Below are 20,423 nucleotides of genomic sequence, written 5' to 3' on the forward strand. Positions count from 1 at the left end.
TCGGATTGTGCAGGGAAAGAGAGAATGACTGGGACACACACACACACACACACACACACACAGGCAGGACGATCTGTTCCAGGAAAGTGGCATCTGTGCAGCCCATTAGACGGACCTGTGCAGGCCGCTTACATATGGTCGTCAGCTGCTGGAAAGGAACTGGAACCAGGGGTCACACATTTGAGAAAAAGCATTAGGGGGTGTGATGCATGTTGCACACACACACACACACACACACACATGCACACACACACGCCTGCATTGTCCTTCATCACTGTCCAGGTAACACAGCACCGGCCAAATCCCTCATACAGTATCTGCAGGGCTTTGGGCTTCAGCTTCGGAGCGTCCGGCTTCTCTTCAGGGGGGCAAACAAACTCACACTTTCACACATTTGGAGAGCTGCTCGCCCCTTCCTCCTCCTCCTCCCCTTCCTCCTCCTCCTCCTCCTCCTCCTCTTGGCTCTTCCTCCTGTAGTTATTACAGTAGCTGTCGCCCTTTTATTTAATTTTATACTCTGTGTGAAGTAAAACAGGAGTCGAGACCCTTTAAGAATTTAGACATGTGTTGTCATGGAGGCCTGAGGATCGCGAGGAAGGGCGAGGGGGAGAGAGCGGGGATGGCGGGGGGGAGCGGGGGATTGGGCTCTCGTCGGGAGTTGCGATTACAGTCAAAGTCCGCCCCTGCTGTAACGGTAGTGTAGGTCGGAGACAAGGGGAGCGAGTGAGGAAGTAACTAGAGGAGTGGGAGCGCCAGTGAGTGTTTTTGGGAAAAAGCTTTTTGGGAAGTGAGGAGGAGGAGGAGGGAGGAGAAGGAGGAGGGCGTCTGTGCAGCCCTGCAGCTGTGTTTCATTAGCGTATTTGTGTTGCTGGTTCTGTAGTTGACTGGACCAAGTATGGGCCCAGTGAGATCCTCCCTACTGCTCTGCCTCTGTATCTGACTTTGAACTGTTCGCACTGTTTTTCTGCCGCCGTGCCAGAGACACATTCTTGCTCCGTGCGTAACACAACGTATTTAGACTTCCTTATTTGCTGTCATATGAATAAAAGGTGCAGATGTTTTCACGTAGGTATGTTAAATATTATATTCTGATGAGTCTGGCTGATGTGCAGTGTTTTCACTCGATCCCCCAGCGTCTTTCTGTTTGCTTCACCGCTGCACCACAACACAACACAACACAACACAAACCCATCCTGTAGATATATATAGAAGCGATTTAGGTTTAGTAGGTGAATCGTCACCTTGCAGGATGATTCAGCTTCTTTGTGGCGTGTGGAAATGTCAAATCCAGGCACGTATCAGTTTAAACCCTCTGTTCTCTATTCTCGTCTATTTTTGGCAAATTCTAGCATACGCAAAGAGATGAGGATCTAATTCTGTGTGTTTGTGATGTGACAGAGCGGCTTTCAAAGGGAGAGACGTGCCTTCTGGGTGGTACGGCGTCGTGTTGTCGTCCTGATGTTACGAGCAGCGCCGCCCTCCCTGCTCCTGTGTGTCTGGAGATGTTTCTGCTCCCAGCACCTGGTCGCAGCTCGGGGCAGTGGATGTGGCCGAGCAGGAGGCCGCGTGAATACAAACCCTCATTAAGTTTGCTCCCCTGCCAGGTGGACTGCAACTTCATCCAAACACACACACACACACACACACACCGCTTAGACGCATGTATGGAAGTCTACTGGCTAATTAGTGCGCAAGTAAGACACGTTTACACGCAGACACACACACACACACACACAGAAGGAGAGAGAGCGAGAGAGAGCTGTTAGGCTTGTTTGCCTCTAATCAGATCAGCTCAGATGTGGTATCAGTGTAACCAAATTAGCGATGATGCAGAGGATAGAATATCAGATTTTGGCTGGAGCTCGCTCACATTTGTGACACAGGAGTGACACGGAGCACTTGTCCCAAATGCAATAACAAAACTTGCGTCACACCCAGCTACTGCAAAGCTACTGCACGGCTACTGCACAGCTATTGTCAACCTACTTTAAAGATACTACCCAGCTACTGCACAGCTACTGCACAGCTACTGCACAGCTACTTCACAGCTACTTCACAGCTACTTCACAGCTACTTCACTGCTACTTCACAGCTACTGCACAGCTACTGTCCAGCTACTGCACAGCCACTGCACAGCTACTTCACAGCTACTTCACAGCTAGTTCACAGCTACTTCACTGCTACTTCACTGCTACTGCACAGCTACTGCACAGCTACTGTCCAGCTACTTCACAGCTACTGCACAGCCACTGCACAGATACTTCACAGCTACTGCTACTGACTTTTCGGTGCTAATTTGCCTCACCAGATGTTCTTTCTTACACGTTGCAATCTGTACACACACACACACACACACACGTTCATCCATCCATGGTCAGTAAGTTAAATTTAATTCTCTCGCTTTCATTGTAACCGGATCTCAGTCTCAAATTGTGCAACCAGCCTGGTCTTCCTCAGCCTGAACTTCACTCGCTCCTGTTGATAAAGTTATTTGAATTTGAACGGGGCGTTGTGAGCGTCTGCACCTGGATCCTTAAAGAGGTTAGCTTCTTCTCTTCAGATGGACGTAATGGAAGCCGGTCCATGCAGGAAGCAGGAAACAGGAGCCTGAGCCGCCTACATGCTGAGATCACATCACAACACAGGCAGGAACATTTAAATGAAGCCATGAAACTGAAACATGAGAAACTCACAACCAGGCGAAACCAAAGCTACTTTCCGTAGTAATATTGGTTTTTATCTGCTTGTGTGTGTGTGTGTGTGTGCGTCTCTTTTTGTTTTGTTTGAGAGAAAACCACTTTGAGGCGAGCGGTGCCAGTGTGGGCGTGGGCTCGGGTCACACACACACACCCCCCCACCCCGGCCTGTCTCGTCTTACCTAATGGTCTTTGTGGCAGGAATGCATATGGTGGAGTAATGGAGTCTGGGTCACATTGTTTGTCTCCGCACGCTGCGCTCCCATTGGCCAGCGAGTCTTAATTACCAGAGTAACTGTTTATCCACAGTGTTTGCCTGGATCCTTATCAGCCCTTACAGTGTTTTAACTCCCAGAGGAGAATGTGTGGGAGATGGGAGAGAGGAAGTGTGTGTGTGTGTGTGTGTGTGTGTTAGTGTGTGTGTGTGTGTGTGTTGTGACGCATAACTGTGTACACCAGCGTATGCGTGTTTGATGTACTTTGTGTGAGACTTGGGTCAAAGTGTGGAATGCAGAACGTGCAGATTTGTGCCGGCGATATCCTGGTGGCGGTCGTGTTGGCGAGGTTGTGTTTTGGCCTCGCTGGCGGTCGGGCGGGCGGGCGGTCAGGCGGACGGAGGCTCGTAGTCGTGGCGGTCTGCGGTGGGCAAAGGGACGCTGGCGTGGAGTCTTGGCTCGTGTCTGGAGTGTTTTTACGAAGCGTTTCAGGTTATTGCCTCATTCCTCAGCACCAAGGTTATGGAGCCAACTTTGGAAATTTGCACGTTCAGCATTCCAGATCAGGAGCGCTTGTAAAAGTGTGACAATTTTACTGAGCCTCCACTGTAAAACAAAACCTAATAAACTCCAACAAAACCTTACAAATATGCATCACAGCCAGGGATCAGCCAGAGTGAACATTCGTCCTGATACTGTGTGTGTGTGTGTGTGTGTGTGTGTGTGTGTGTGTGTGTGTGTGTGTGTGTGTAACCCGAGCCCCGGCCATCTCCCTGTGTGTGTGTGTGTGTGTGAGTAATGGTCCCTGTTTTATTGGCCCGCTCCTCAACAGACTCTATGAGTAATCACATAATGCCTGCTCTGACGTCAGAGCCGTTTCCATGGTAACACAGTGCTCCCCACTCCGGGGAGGTGCGTTGGGTTTTTTTTCTTTTTTCCCCTCTCCTCGTCCTCTGAGCTCCGGATAGCGACGCTGCTCCGCCCAAAATCTCCTCCCCCCCTAATCTATAGTTTGACAGTCGGCTGTATGATCACGACTCTGGACTTTGCTCTCGTCCTCCTTTTATCTCCATCTCTCTCTCTCTCTCTCTCTCTCTCTCTCTCTCTCCCCCTCTCTCTCTCTCTCTCTCTCTCTCTCTCTCTCCCCTCTCCCTCTCCCTCTCCCTCTGTCTGTTTCTCTCTCTCTCCCTCCCTGTCTCTGTCTCTCTTTACGTCTCTCTCCCTCTCTCTCTTTCTCTCTCTCTCTCTCTCTCTCTCTCTCTCTTTCTCTCTCTCTCTCTCTCTCTCTGTGTCTCTCTCTCTCTCACTCAGCCTCTCCTTGTACCTCGCCGCTCCCATTCTCCTCATCTTCCCTCCTCGCCTCCTCGTCCCTTCTCTTCTCTTCTTCTCTTTCACAATGATTCCTTCATTTCACACTCTCTCCCTCATGTTCCCGTCTCCTTTCTTCTTCTGCTTCTCCAAACTCTGTAATGCCCAGAGAACCACCTCTCCTATTTCCACGCCAGATGTATTCATTTGTCTCGCTGCCTTTCATGCGCTGCTGAATTCCACTGAACGACTGACCCCCCCCCTCGCTCTCTCTCTCTCTCTCTCTCTCCCTCTGTCTCTCTTTCCCTCCTTTTCCTCCCTTCCTCTCTCTCTCTCCCCTCTTTCTCTCTCTCTGCCTCCTCACAGTCATCCCCCCTCTCCTCTCTTTGTGTCTCTCTCCCTACCTCCCTCTCTCCCTCCCTCTCTCTCTCCCCCCTCTCTCTCTCCCCCCTCACAGTCATCCCCTTCTTCTCTCTTTGTGTCTCTCTCCCTCCCTCTCTCCCCCTCTCTCTCCCCCCTCACAGTCATCCCCTTCTCCTCTCGTTGTGTCTCTCTCCCTCCCTCTCTCCCTCTCTCTCTCTCCCCCCTCTCTCTCTCCCCCCTCAGAGTCATCCCCTTCTCCTCTCTCTGTCCGTGTTCGGGTTAGAGGACGGTCTGACGCACATTTGGAGGAAAAAGGTGAAAACACTCCCCGGTGTATCCTGCAATGAGATTAATGCGTCTCCGTCCGTCCCCGCGGTGCTGAAGGACAATATGGCCGGATCACACTTAAGTTCACATCTGAATTAAGAAAGAGAAGGAGAAGGAGAAAGAGAAGGACAGAGGGCAAAGTGATGGACGAGCCTCCTCCTCCCTCCTGAGTCATTTGTCTCGTTTCATGTTTGCCCTGTTACACATTATCGTATTAACGGCCTTCATGTTAAGTGCGATCAGTAATTAATACCTGTGTGTGTGTGTGTGTGTGTGTATGTGTGTGTGTGTGTGTGTGTGTGTGTGTCAGAGATTTAAAGGTTTTTTTTTTATTCACAGACTCGCTCAGACTTTTTTCCCCTCCAGCCTGAAAACCATCAAAATGTCAATAATCAGGCCAGCCTGGCTCTCCGGCGACCAGGGAGCCCAGTCTCTCCGGCGAGCCAAACACTCCCGGCGAAGCGGCTAATGGCTCTGTGTTACGTCTGTTGTCATTGCTCACAGAGGCGGTGGAGATGGGGCGGGGCGGGGGGGTCTCGGGGGGGCAGGGGGGGCTGAAAGCATCGCAGCGCCCATTTCCAAGCCATTTCCTTCCCCGGGATTGAAAATGCCATATCGCCGCTACGGAAAGGCGTGTTTGCTGTCTTTGAGGCGGCGAGGCCCCGCTGTGATCCGCCCCCTTTTGTGGAGAGACGCGTGTGACTCTGTCAATCATTGATCTGATCAGTGATGGACGGTTTGTTTGTTTGGGTCAGAGGGCAGAACCGTCCTCCTGATACACTCCTGCGTCCCTTTGATTCCAATCTGAAGCGTTCATTCCACACATGTCCGTCTTAACAAGCAAGACAATAAGCCGTCTGACGCAAGTGTGTGTGTGTGTGTGTGAGAGAGGGACAGAGAATGAAAGAGACAGGAGACAGTGAAAAGGGTTGTTTGGTAATTCTGTGCAGTGTGCCAGACGATGACCGTAAAGTGCTCGCTGTGTTTCAGAGGCCCGGGGACAAACACACACACGTACACACTCACACACACACACACAAACACACACTCATTAGTGCACTGTACCGTCCCAACTTGCCGTTTTGACTGGAGGTCGCGGGTCACCGGGAGCGGTGTCGAAAAGTGTAACCTTTGGAGGCGGCGTGTCTCAGGGTTGTTTGGCGCCGTCACTGCCAGCAGCTCAGGCGCCCGGATCAAGTCAAGGACAAGACGAGAGACGGGAGACGAGAGACAAGAGACGGGAGACAGAGCAGAGGAATGTGAATGAATAGAATCTTATCTGCATTGCTACCACGTTGCAAAACCGTCAGCGCTAATCTGCCGGCTACTGTCACACCGTGTGAGCGACTGGAATGAGATGTGACACACGGAGAATTTGGCCGTTTGACTAAAACAATCTCTCACTGACCTGACGGGGCATCACGTCGCCGCCGCCGCCGCCGCCGCCACTGCCGCCGCCGCCACTGCCGCCGCGTCACACTTCTGACAGGTCATTACTACCGTCTGATTACCGCCCAGCGCCCCAATCACAGACAGCGAGACGGCTGGATGTGGTTTCCTACTCCATTGTTGAGAACGAGGGGATTTGCCCGATCTGCGAGGTCCACACACACACACACATACACACACACACACACACACACACACACGCCCCAGCCCCACCCCATCTCCTCTCTAATCCCCCCAGGTTGTCTGAGCCAGATCCATTTGGTTCAGGCGGGTGCAGCAGGACTAATCAGGTTAGATGGGAGGACTAATTTGTTTTGGAGTCTGTTTTCCATTAGATTCATGCGCTCGCTGTAATAAACATGCAGATTTATGTTTTCCTTTTTTTTTGGATGGAAAAAATGACCTCCTACCTCACATTTCTCAGGTCCTTAACTCCGGGTGGCCATTTTGTATTTACAGGTCCGTGTACGAGACGACCCGATCCGCCGCCGCCGCCGCCGTGCCTTTTCTTTTTTTCTTTTTTCTTTTTTTTACGGCGCCGTTTTACGAGGCCTCTCCTTCAGTCTGCCTCCCTAATTAATTGAACCACTTCCCATTACGCTGGATTATCTTTCCAATTGGGCATTTTCAAGCCGAGGCAGTTAAAGCAACACGGGCCGCGGGAGTCGAGTGGTTATTGGCGTCCGCCGTTACGCCGCGTACGGCTGTTTAATTATACGGGTTACAAATGAGACGCCACGCCGTCTTCGGCCTGCAGACTGTCACACACACACACACACACACACACACACACACACATGCGCGCAGGGACGTGAACCCAAAACCAGGATAATCGGCTCCCCGCCCTGTTGTTTGATTAATCATCCTGTCATTGCCGCTGATTGGCCAATTAAGAAATAACAAATGAGCCATCGGACAGTGAAGCAGCCATCCGTCCTGATTCCACTGCACTTCCTCTTCCTCCTCCTCCTCCTCTTCCTCCTCTCCCAGGCAGGAGGCCTCAGCTGGTAGCAGGATGACTCCGTGTCGTGTCTCAGTTTGGGGGCCGCGGTCGTTGGGAGCAAAATGCGAAAAGGCAAAAGGTCCCGGCGCAAATTGTTTCCTCAGCTGTGCCGCAGCTCGCTGTCTTGTTTGTGATACGCTGAGAATTTATAAACCCTCTCACAGAGTCGTGTTGTCTTAAACTTTCTCTCCCGCCAGTGTTATTGTGGTTTTTCATCAACAGAATGTGAAGTAGAAAGCCACCATGTTGTCACGCAGGAGGAGGGGAGGATGTTTGTTTCCGCGGCGCCCCGCTTTTGTCTACTGACTCTCCATCAAACCGCCGGTCGTCATGCGAGCGACACGTTTCTCCGTTTACAATCTCTGTGCTCTGTGTAAGAATAATAAAATGTCTCATACGGTGGAAAAACAAATTCTCTCACCGGCACCATATAATCTGTGACGACTCGGCGGTTCACACGCCGCGCAGGCCAGCGTGCAAACATGAAGTCATGGCTGTGTCTTGGCCGCGGCTGGTAAATCACGGGTGGTAAGCGAGCCGTCAGCCGTAAATCCGGCTTTCTATCCCAGATTTATGATCATCTGTGATTTTTTTTGGGGGGAGAAATGTGGACAAGAGCAACAACAACAACAAACTCTCCGACCGCCACATGGAGCAAATTACACCAAACCAAACGCTCAACCGGAGCAAAACCGCACAGTCACAGTTTGACGCAAACGTTTCTCCAGCCTCCGTATATTCCACGAAATAGCGGTGAAACATTAAGTTGGGCCTGGTAATTGTAGCTACAGTCAAGTTGGACCGCTCTATATATCAGCTTTATACAACGACGTGTGTGTGTGTGTGTGTGGTTGGTTGTACCTCCACCTTCTTTCCTGCTCTCTTTCAGTTTCACATATTCTGGAAAATCTGGGAAGTTCTGACGTCGGGACACTTTGTCTTTTATTGCTGTGATATCTTGATTCTCTGTCCTGTTTGTTTAATCTTTCTCGCTGCTCTCTGGATGTGAGAAACAACACAGCTGGCCCCTCTTCCTCTCCTTCTTCTTCCTCTCCTTCCTCTTCTTCTTCTGCTTCTTCTTCATTCACCTCAGTTTAGAGCTCTGCGTGTTCAGGTGTGAGCTCTGAGCCCGAGCTTTGTGCAGCAGCTTAACCCCAAATCGACAGTTTAAAGGAAACTGAAGTCAGAGGGTTTACACACTGAGCCCAGCTTCCCTTTTTTGCGTGTGTGTGTGTGCGTGTGTGTGTGCGTGTATGGCAGGGACAAGCAGGACACGCTGTTAGATCCCGAACTTGATGAGTTTCCATCTCTCTTGTGATTATTTATGGCTGGTGTGTCTTCAGCGTATTGGAGGTTGATGCTTATAAAAGCTGTCAAACACAAAGCGCCGCATGTGTATTTTTATCAGGGAAAGACAAATATAGCGAAATGCACGGCGTGTGAATTACTGCAGAGCTTTATAGCCGCAATCTCTCCTCCCTCTGTCACATCTGAGACGCTATCAGTGAGAACCCGGGCCGGATGAATGTTTGGAATGCCGGATGACGTCACTGGATGTGCCGAGGCCCCGGTCACATGGCGAGGTAAACAAGCAGCCGTTTGGCCCGGGCGTGTAGGTGGAGGCGGCGGCTCCCACCCAACCCAAAACTTTCCCTCCAGACGTCCGTCGCTCGGCGCTGACGTGTGAAAACGGAAACAAAACGCTTTGTGTGTGTGTGTGTGTTTGACTGGAATTCCTTTGGTGGTTCAGTCGTGTTCCTGGCTTGTGCTGTTACGCCGTTTCAGATTCTGTACACACAGCATAAATGTTACACTTCTGCATGCACACACAGGTCAGAGCACACACACACTGACACACACACACACACACGCAGAGAGTCAGCGGTGGAAGAAGCACTGACTTAGTCAAACTTTAAGTAAACAGATTTGTACCATGGTGGAAAAGTCTCCTGCCTTCAAATCTAAACTTGTGTTTGTAAACATGGAGTCAAGTATCAAAAGTACTGAATGTGAAGAGGATTTTGTTTTTTGCTGACGTGTCGTTAATGCAGCTTAGAAGGATTTCATGCTTTTAAAGTGGCGAGGAAGGAAAGAAGGGGAAAAGGAAGGAAGCAAGGAAGGCAGGAAAAGGAAACCAAATGGGAGAAAATCGCTTATTTTTGTTGAATGTAAAATCAGAATCTACCAAGGAATGAGGAAGTTTCTCTGCCTGGAGCTGCAGTGATGAAGATGTGAGCCTCAGAATGGAGTGAAGTGGAAATTCTGTTTTCCAAAATGTGAAAATTCATGCGGCACTAAACAGACTAATGTTACAGTCTGACGTAGATGTCTTCATACTGTGTGTGTGTGTGTGTCTCTGGGTGGTCCTGTCCCGTCCTGTCACTCTCCTCTCAGCGTTCTGTTTACATCTCACACACACACACACACACACACACACACACACACACACACACACACATCACAACACACACACTCTACCTGCGCCAGAGATGTAACCGCACCTCAGAGCGGACAGAGCGTTCTTACCAAGCATCATCACGTCGTATATCAGGAGACGGAGTGTGTGTGTGTGTTTTATTTAAGCCTCGGCGAATGTGTGACGGGGGGAAGATGGCTTCCTGTCAATCACGAAGCCCCTGCAGCCTATTCCCCCAGAGAACATCCAACATCTCTGCTATCTCTTCTTCACTGCATTGTGTGTGTGTGTGTGTGTGTGAGTGTGTGTGTGTCTGCGTATGCCGGGCTCATGCTCCCCTGGTCCCTGTGCACCCCTCCACCCCCCTTTCAAACGCACACATACAGACACACACACATACACTCGTTCCTTCTACATGAGAAACTGGAGCCCTCTGGGAATTTCACTGACAAAGCAAGCGTTTTACAACCTAATGGCGGAAAACTTGCCCAAGGGGCTGACCTGAACCAAGAACACACACACACACACACTCTGTAACACAACTCCCTCCACCTGCAAAAAGAGGAAGCAGATTTATGTCCCCACACTGTTTGTTAAAAGATGGAATTTACACACACACACACACACTCACACACACACACACGTATATATACTCATCACTTGGTACGTGTGTGTTATATGTGTGTTCTTTTATTTGTCCTCATTGGTGATTTATGAAGGATTCTGGGATGTGATTTAAAAGCTCCAGCAGTCAGCCGCTATCTGTTTGTTTACTGTAGGACTGTGGGAATCTTGATGGGAGTGTAAATGTGAAAGCGGCTGAAATGGAGAGGGTGTGTGGGTGTGTGTGTGTGTGTGTGTGGTCCTCTCTCCACGAGTGCAGACAGACCATATGGGAGCTTTTGCTGATTCAGACGTGTGCATAAGCGATAGTCTTCTTCTCTTCCTCCTCCTCCTCCTCCTCCTCAGTCTGATAGTGGAGCTTCAGTGTATCAGTGTATCTGCTCTCATTGTGTAATTTAATAAACTCGACAGAAAGTCTTTGAGGAAGACGTATAAATCAATATAACCTGTCTCATTTCCTCTCTGAGGCTCAGCGGGGTGGAAGTGGCCTGATGGACGAATGATGAGACCAAGTGCCACTTGGTCTCAATGTCGTCCGTCTCTGCGGATGAGCGCGTCGGTCTGGCAATAACGCAACCGATGATGTAACGCTCTCGCCGCACTCGATGGGTCTTTTTCTAATCCAATCAACGCTCAGGGCGCCGTCACCTTTGGCCGACGCACGGAGCCGTGAGCGAGTGTCTCCCCGCGTCGCCGAGGGAAACCGTAGGCACAGTTTACGATTTATTAAGTGACCGGAGTGTCCAAACCCATTTACTCCCACACATTTCTTGAAAAACAAACGTGTGGCGGAGCGGAGACGAGCCATTATGGTTGACGCGGCGCGGACAGTTTGAATCGACCGTGAATTAAACCGCACAAAGCCCTGCTGGCACCTTACAGACCGGACAGAGCCGAGGCCTTGTAAAGGAAACAAACAAACAAGTGAGTGCTGTGCCCTCCCCCTCCTCCCCCCCTGGTGCCCCCCCCTCTCCCCTCAGCTCCCCAGGCCCCCGCTTGTAATCCTGACTGGACCATTATGCTCTTAATGGCTTTGGCATGCTGGTTTTGAGGTCGGGCTTGCCAGGTCTGCCGGGCCAGATCCCCTCGTTTTCACCCAGCCGAAAATTACAGGAGCTGGGAACGCGGCTGCTACAGGAAAGAGTCGTCCAGAGGGTGGGAGGGGTGTTTGGGATTACACAACCCGTCCTCCTGCAGGCTCTGAAATGTCTCGCATGCAGACTGGCGCGCATCCGATTCTCGGTTTCCCGGCGCTGTCACGTTTGATGACTTTTTGAGGTCAGAATCTGGGGGACTGAGCTCCCGCCGAGCGTCTCTGCAGCCTGGTGGCTCGTGCCATCGGCCCAGAGAGACTGACACATCTATCTCTCTCTGTGTGTGTGTGTGTGTGTGTGTGTGTGTGTGTGTGTGTGTGTTCTGGAGAGGTCTCGCAAGCCGTCACGCTTCTTTGAGAGAAGAGCCGATTCTCCCGGGAAACGGCGAGATGAAGATGACAAATCCCATTTGCTACACTCGGGGAAATTGGAGAAGTTTGGGAAGGAAGAAGAGCAGAAAGAGAGTTGGAGGAGTGTAAGACGACTCGTAAGCTTGGGAGCAGATGTGTACGGCCCCCCCCTCCCCCCCATATGAGAGCTGTTAGGTGTGCATGTGTTAATCTTTGCGTGCTGCACAAGTGTGTTCCTCTTTCCCTCCACACGGCCCCTCCGCTTTGGCAGCCCACCTTAACGGTTCCCTTCCCTCCAGCGATGACGCAAATGACCCGCCATGACTGACCCCCACAGTAAAACCTGTAAAACATTAGCCAGATGAATAGGAGCGACTTTCCATACTCCCCCCCCCCCACACGCACACAGACACACACAGACAGACACACACACACACACCTCAGCAGGCAGGGCTGTATACATGTTCTCCCGGCGGGTGGTGGCTGCGCTTATGGTGGCGGAGAGAAAGGTGGAGACCCGGGCTGAGTTAGACCGGACCCCCTTAAAGACGCTTTGATTCTAGATCCTCTCTCCTCTCTCTCCTTGTGTTGTTGCTGTAGAGGAGCTTCTGGAGACATTTACCACCCAGGATGTTAAAGTCTGAAGTTTGAAGGTTTAAACTCGTCGCTCGTTCCCAGATTCCCACTTAAATGTGTGTGTGAAGCAGATGTAAATCCAGCCTGAGTGGTTTTTCTTAAAGCCTGTCACATTGTGAGCGATGTAGCAAACCTGCTCTGCTGTCTGTCTCTGCGGTCCAGATACTAAATATAGAACGCTGTGATAGGCATAAAGGAGAAAACACTAGAGGATATCTGGTCTCAAATAGAGCAGCGAGGAGATCAGGGAGCTCAATTAACTCCATTTCTCCCAAAACAGGAACTTTATGACAGATGTTACAGCAAAGTGCCTAAAGTCTGCAACATCCTGCAAACACACATTTTTCCCCTTAAACGAATTGATTCACATATTTTCATAATCACATGCAATCATTTCCCCCAGAGATTGCAGCAGCTACTGTATACGTCTCTAATCATGAGAATACCTCCACCTGCAGGAGCAAAGTAAGATTACACCTCTGTGGGGAGCAGTGTATGGTGTGTGTGTGTGTGTGTGTTGTAGTATGCAGTGGACGGTGAACACAGGGGCGTTAGATTGTCCCCATGGCGTCTTCACGTCATGGACGGACGTCTGCCTCAAAGCTCTTTGGACACCAGAATATATTTGACAGATAAGAAAAATAATCGAGTGTGTTTGTGTGTATTTGTTGCACAGTGTGTAGATGTGTGTGTGAGTGCCTCTCTAGGCCTTTGCAGACCCTGAGTGAGTGAGTTTAATTGGACAGGGAGATTTGCCCGTCGGAGGCTCTTGGGTCAAGCTGATTGGAGAAACCTGCAGACTGATCTCTGCTCCTGACAACACGGCCTTAATTAACCAAAACTTACTGTAATATCAGCACAACGTTCACCTCATTCAACTCTCTCTCCCTCTCTCTCTCTCTCTCTCTCTCTCTCTCTCGCTCACTCGCTCACCCTGTGTCCTCTGAGGACCTTGAAGTTGGGACTTTGCTGTCTTTGTCTTCCCTTCCCCGCCGTGTAAATCCGCCGCGCTAACAAGCGAGAGCGACTACTGAAAATCCGAGTAGACGCACGCGAACCCCGCTGATGTGAGGCCACTAACGAGGGAGGAAGTGGGATGCGGGCTGCGTGAGAGAGTTGCAGAGTGAGAGAGAGAGAGGGGGAGAGAGAGCAAGAGAGAAAATGGAAGCCTGATCATGAATGAGTAAAAACACAGCGAGCGAGCACAGAGTTATCTTAGGACAAGGTTGTTTCCGGCCCCGTTGCCAGAGAGGAGTTACTTAAGGACAGCTGGCGGCGCTCATTACCTGGCCTCAAGGTTGATCCCTGCGCAAGTGACACAAGGAATACTTCAGTACATGAATGGGATGAAAAGGGGGGTGGGGGGGGGGGGGGCTCGCAGCTCGCACCACTTCACACCCACAGGAAAGTGGTTCTCAACTGGTTATTGGCGGCTGCAAATTAAACAACAAGCGTCTTCCAGCAGTTTGTTTGTGCTTCGACACCGTGGTGTTTATGCAGCACCTCAGAGGCTGCGGGCTGTGGCTCCCAGCCATCATGGTGGACGGGGCACAGCCGGCTGCTGGCATCAGCGCCGCCGTCCTCTTAACACTCTGGGTGAGAGGGAGATGGCAGGGGAGCGAGGGGGAGGGGGAGGGGGGTAACTTGGCACAGGCTTGCTGACGTACGCCTGTGTTTTGGCTGCTTACTTTGTGTTTTTGACATTTTCCCTTTCATAACATCAGTGCTGTCCTTCCCATTACATCAAGTGAAACCACCCGAAGATAGATAGACTCAAGCTCAACCAGTCACCTGATATCTGGACTAGGTTCAGCTAGCGGGAGGTATGACAAATATGAAACGGTTGAATTTTGGGCAACGTGCATTATAAAGGTGTGGATATCTACAAACAAGCCCTTAGATGTGTTCAGCAAAGCAATGTAGCGCACATCTGTGGCAGAGTCTTGGTCCATCCCCCGGTGGTCTCCTCCTGGTTGGACGTGCCTGGAACACCTCCATCTCAGGAGGAATCCCAAAGAGATGCCTGAATCACCACAAGAGAGCAACGATCTTACCTCAAGTTCCTTCCCCATGTCCCAACACCTCAACTCATTTCCCCCCCCTCTTGTCTCCCTGATCTCACACACTCTCGGTCTCTAGCCAGAGGTTCTGTCTTCCTACCTGGAGAGAAGCAATCCACCATGTTCTGGCAGAGAGGCGTAGCTGCAGATTTGAAGCTGCTGACCTTCATCTCAGCGGTTTTCACGCTCAGTTGGTAACTGATCCCGTGCATGTTAGAGAAAGTGTTGCAGGATGTTGGAGGCTCCAGCCAACAGAACTACATCATCTACTCAAAGGCAGATATGCAATCCGGACCTATACAGTAACTATTATCATTTCTTGTGAGTGTCATGGATCATAAAAGTACAGTGAAATAAAAGCGTTGTATGAACTGAAACTGAAGCCAGAGAGCCATAAACAGATCTGTAGATGTTCCTGAGCTCCATGATTGAAAGACATACCTCCAATTTCAAAGACAGGATATTTTTCTCCACCAAGGTCTCCATTCAGTCGCCTATAAATCAAGACTATTGCTGGTAGTGATGGAGAGCCACTGCTAGACCTGGATTACTCTGAGTTATGGGACAGCATAATGAATCTAGCAGAGGGTGAAACAAAGGGCATAACTTCTCCAAAGTTGTTATTTCTCTCAGTAGGTGCGCTGGAACTTTAAGACCAAAAAACACAAATTCATTTTGGAAACGTTCCTGCCCCGGACGTGTGTGTGTGTGTGTGTGTGTGTGTGTGTGTGTGTGTGTGTGTGTGTGTGTGTGTGTGTGTGTGTGTGTGTGTGTGTGTGTGTGTGTGTGTGTGTGTGTGTGTGTGTGTGTTATGCTGCCTGGAGGGCGTCCATGAAAAACCAGGAGATATTGAAGGAATTGTTCATGTGTGGTTTTACCTCTCAGGAGTGAGCTGTCACACGTCTGAAGAGTGAAGCAGGACGCCTCCTCCTGCTTCTAAGGAGGAAGGAGATGAGAAACCTTCAAGAGAGTTCTGTTAAGCTTCTTTTAAGGGATTTCTAAAGGATAGATTCAACAGACAGTGTAGAGAAACAAAGCCTTGTTTTCTATATTGTTCCTGCCGTGGGTCACGTATGAGGAGCAATGATGTCACCTGCTTCTGTTGTTTTTATTATTGGCCCGATTGTGATGTTGTTGCTTCGCTTTCGTCTCTCTGGCCCTTAATTCCACATTTACCCAGCAGGTTAAAGTTTAAGAGCTTTTTTTGCAGCATCCTTGATTTGTTTACTGATGTTTTCGGCGTCGCACCGGCACCGAGCCACTGCACCCAGATCGTTTGATTGAGTGAGCGAGTAGCACCCACATACGTTTTTGAGGCAATTTCAGAGGAAATCATCTTTACTGTTATCTGTTCATCTCTAAATATATTCTCTGCTTTGATTTAGTGTCGGTTGTTTTTTTTTTTTTTGCCACATCAAACGCTGCACGGAGACTCTTTTTGCAGTCTGAGTCTGCGTCTCTCTGCGAAGCACGGAGATGAAAGGTTGGGTTACATAAGACCACAAGGCCCAGAGGCTGTTTATGCATGTGTGCCTGCCTGCAGAGCCTCACTGATACCAGGACCGTCTAATGGAGCGGGACGCTGTTGTGGCCGTGAAGGAGCCTGTAATGTAAACGTGCAAACATGTCGTCAGAGTCGTAAAAGAATAAGATACTGATACGATCATTTACAATCATTTACATCTGAGGCATGAGGCTTTTACACAGCTGATGGCTTTGTTGATGTATCTACCCAGCAGGAAGCAGAGGCTGACATGCTGCATGATGGAGCTTTAAAGTGACTCATGGCGAACACAGAGTCTTTATCGCCGACTAAACAATGTCGGATCAGACGGGGAAGATGTTTCTCAGACGGGAACCAATTTCAGCCATCAAAGCCAGTTTGTTTGGACTCGGGGGAGGAGGATTCAGTGAAAGCAACTGTTTAAAGGCTTTTGTGAAATTCTAACAAAGTCCTGACGTCAAACGGGTCGCTGTAGAAGTGGCTTGTGGCTTTGGCGGCTTTGCAGTTGTCAGTACTGACAGAGAGTAACCCATGCGATGTCATTAAGGTCAGAGCTGTGTAAAGCCACAAAAGCCTTTATAAAGTTGTCACATGCAGAATATTGAGCTTAAACACGGAGTAAAGTTTTGATCTTAGCCATCACTTCATTTTTGAGACCTTGCCTGCCTTGAGTGTGCAGTCAAGGGCAACAAATTGTGTTGAGCTGTCCCCATTGTTGCCAAAACCTTGACTATAAAGGACACATTGTAGCTGGAGGAGCCGTCCTGATGTCCAGGCCTCAAACTAACCTCACGATAAGGCAACAGGAACAGGAAATCCAGTATTGTGCAGGAAAGCACTCCACAAACAGCGGCGCCGGCGTCCTGATCCCTGACAGACCCGCAGCTCCCGGCTACTGCAGCCACACAGTTCTCCTAATGTTTTGACTCACAGCGTGACACACACCTCAGCAGCCTCCACTGACACAGTAAATTACACCTGAATTATCAATTTGGCTCTTACGCCTCGTCCTCGGCTCGGCGTGTGTCACAGCGACACGGCGGGCCGGGTCAGAGCTTCGGCGGCGGCGGCGTCCGGGGCCCAGAAATCCTCTAATGGAGGCGGTGTTGACTTCTCGCTCGCTCTGCTGCAACGTGTCCGCCCAAATCAGGCAGCCGCACGTGATCAGTGACAGGAGCCGCCACCCGTGCGTTCGGTGACTCGGGAGGAAAGTGGAAAACGTCTTTACGAGGCCTGCGGGAGGACACGGCGGCTGGTAATTAGACGGCACAACAGTCCTCGGTCTCCAGCAGCCCCTCAGGCGGTGAATAGGAGCTAAAGTAACCCGAACCTGACTGTGAAATTGAATTAGAAGTCTGTGCTTAATGGAAAGTGAACAAAACAGACAAAACCCATTTCACATTTATGAGCAGCATCTCCATTCCCTCACTTCCTCCGACTCCTGGCGTGGCTCCTCCTGCTCCGCTGTTTTCCGCTGTGTCTCCTTCATGGTGAGCTATGGGCTTTTGAATGCAGTTTTGTCTCTCGTCTTGTCCACACAGATGCTCCCCCGCTCGGAATGGGACCACAAGAGAGGCTCCCGAGGATCACAGGTTAGTGTAGTGCACAGAAAACACACACACACACACACACACACATGTACATGCACACGAAATGCTCTCGGAAATGTACAATAATGAAAACCAGCTGTGAGGAAACTGCAAAACACACAACAGGAACTGACTCCCTGATCTCGATGTCACTCACCTACACACACCTTATAAATGCAAGCAAGTAGCATGATCTCTCTCACTAATAGGCCACCTCACACACTCCTCGTAGCCGCGGTTAAACAGCGTGTTCGGAGGTGTTACTTCCCACCAGAGTTCTTGTACTTTGTTAGCCTGAAGGACTCTGAAGGTTTTTGGCGGTGAGACGCCGCAGAAAATCCATTTAGGCCCGGCAGCGAATTGAAACGACAAAGGAGGACACAAGTAACAACCTACAGAGGGCAGACACACACACACACACACATCCTGGAGATTACCTTTGTGAATGCGTGTGTGTGTGTGTGTGTGTGCTGGCGTAAGGAAATTGATATATTGTGCTGTTCCGGAGCCACAGGTCAAGACTCCAGAGTTCATGAACATGAACAGCAAATAATCCCCTTGTTGTTGGCATGGCCATCCTGTGTGTGTGTGTGTGTGTTGTGTGTGTGTGTGTGTGTGTGTGTGTGTGTGTGTGTGTGTGTGTGTGTGTGTGTGTGTGTGTGTGTGCGTGCATGTGTGTGTCATGTACTGCACGTTCCCCTATCAGACGGATATCCTCTCCAAATGAATAGATGCTGCTGGGTCTGTGCTGACAGTGTGTTCTTGGGTAGAGCAGTAAATGCTGCAGAGCTGCGGTCGCCGGGGAGAAATGAGGGGATTTGACATGAATAGCAGTCGTAGCTGTGCTGTGTAGGATAAAGCCCCAAATCTAATTACACACTGTGTAATTTCCTAGAGTTGCAAAGAATCACAGTGTTCTGGTGTGTTTGCTCCCATAATCAGCCTTACAGTGTTTTCCTGCTGCGCTCACAAGGCTTAGAAGTCGTGAAATGGCGCGTCTACCCTTTGCTATCCTGGTCCAAGGCTCATATCAGTGTGTTTTGCTGGGTTTGCGAGGCCAAACGCATAGATTTTGATTGATGCGTTGTTCCCCAAACTGTGACTGTAGCGACTCAGCAGCCAGGCGGAGTGGAGTGGTTTTTTTTTGTGTTTGGACGGGCACCGCACGTTAGTCAGTGGAATCTTGTAAAAGTTCAAGAGACCTGAGGAGACGCGTTATAAGTCCAGGCTTGTGTTGGCTCCCTGTCCTCCGGGGGGAGACGGGGAGGGGGGGAGGAGGAGGCTGTCAGAGGGGAGAAGCCGGTGAGCTCCTCGCCTCACCACGCCACCTCATAGCGTGTGTGTAAATCACACACTCCCGCTCTCTCGCCGGTGACCAGAGCACTTGATTGATCTGCTCTGTGTCATATTTGCCAACATGCACACATTAGCAGCCTCATTTTCCAAACCGCATCTCTTTTTTTTTTTCCCCTTCCAAAGCTTGCGGTGGATGTTTCAGCTTAGGAATTGACAGTGAAGTTATGTATGGAAAGAGCTATTTAAATATTTGTATTCGACTTGAAAACACATTGGTTTTGGAACATTACCCAGGGAGATTATGGGAGAAAAGGAGGCCTGTGGGCCCAGATCTTGTGACTGTTATTCTTAATTATAGAAAGGCTGGAGGAGTAGTCAATGAGCGGGACCGGCCGTGACATTTCAGTCGCGTCAAAGAGTTCTCAAAATCTTTGCGAGCCGCTTCCAAGCGTTCAGATCAGCGTTGCTTTCATGTGGCTTTGGGAGATGAGAAAGGTCAGCGGGCTTTTGCTGCTCCGCGGCCGGTCGTGACATGGATGAGTGTTTTTTCCTCAAATTAGCTCCTGCGGGCAAGAATGACTGGGATGAAAATGTTTAACTACCTGATCTTTGGGGTTTGTGCTTCACCTCGGAACTGATTGGATCTGACGTGAACGATACACACGCATTAACAACGGGCTAAGAGAGGAATAAGGAGTCCAAATAAAGGCTGATTTTGTTTTAATACCTCCATTCAAGCAGACCGTGTGTTCTTTGTTTTGTTTGTTAAAAGGTCTGATTTTATAAAACTTGATGGGAAAATGAAGTCCAGGGAAGAACGGTTTATATGGAAGGAATTTCTTTGAAGTGATTTCTTACCGTTTCAATATTTTTGACACAATTTCTCCCAAAGTAATAAACCCAACAATCAGGAAAAAATGGAAGATCTATCTCTTTCATGGACGATTAATAGATGCATTCCTAAATTATATGAATATTTCAAATCTGTGTTTATGCAGGAGGCACATTATGAAGCGAACGTCATCGCTGAGCAGCTGATCCATGATGGACGTTCTGCATGTTGAACAGTTTTGCGATCAATCATCGATCGCTCAACGCTCAGCCATCTGCTTCTTCTCCTCATTCATCTTTATCAGCCTTCTCCCTGCAGCTCTCTGCTCTCAGGAATCCCAGCATTCCTCGCTTCGGCCCCTGTCTCTCTCCTCCTCCTCTGTCTGTCTCTCTGCCTGTCTCTCCGTCTCCTCTTCATCTTAGTCTGGCTCCTCTGCTGGAATCAAACAACCTAAAGTATGTGGGAGGAAAAACAAGCTTCTTCTTGGAGATGGAATGGCGGCATGTTCGGGGTCAATTGTCCTGACATTTCCCAGTCAACTTTTAATGAGGCAGTTATTCTTTTGTTTTGTTTTGATCCTCTTCTTCTCCTCCTCCTCCTCCTCCTCCTCCTCCTCTTCTCGCTCCTCCACCACCTCACCCCTGTTTAATAAAATATGTAA

At 49.9% G+C, this 20,423-nt stretch overlaps 1 protein-coding gene across 3 annotated transcripts in view; it reads left to right on the plus strand.

The window, feature by feature from the left end:
• The window catches only part of LOC142988835 (cGMP-inhibited 3',5'-cyclic phosphodiesterase 3A-like), a 73,986-nt gene that overhangs the window by 31,112 nt on the left and 22,451 nt on the right, over positions 1-20,423 (plus strand). For 2 of the 3 annotated variants that reach the window (XM_076138140.1, XM_076138125.1), the window contains one exon: positions 17,587-17,637. The exons of the other annotated variant lie outside the window; for it this stretch is intronic. In XM_076138140.1, coding sequence (XP_075994255.1) covers positions 17,587-17,637 — 51 coding nt within the window. The remainder of the gene's footprint in view (positions 1-17,586; positions 17,638-20,423) is intronic. 3 annotated transcript variants of the gene reach the window in all.

This window comes from Genypterus blacodes, unplaced genomic scaffold (assembly GCF_046128005.1).
Source record: "Genypterus blacodes isolate CSIRO-AG114 ecotype Tasmania unplaced genomic scaffold, CSIRO-AGI_Gbla_v1 ptg000015l_1, whole genome shotgun sequence".
Taxonomy (NCBI): Eukaryota; Metazoa; Chordata; class Actinopteri; order Ophidiiformes; family Ophidiidae; genus Genypterus; species Genypterus blacodes.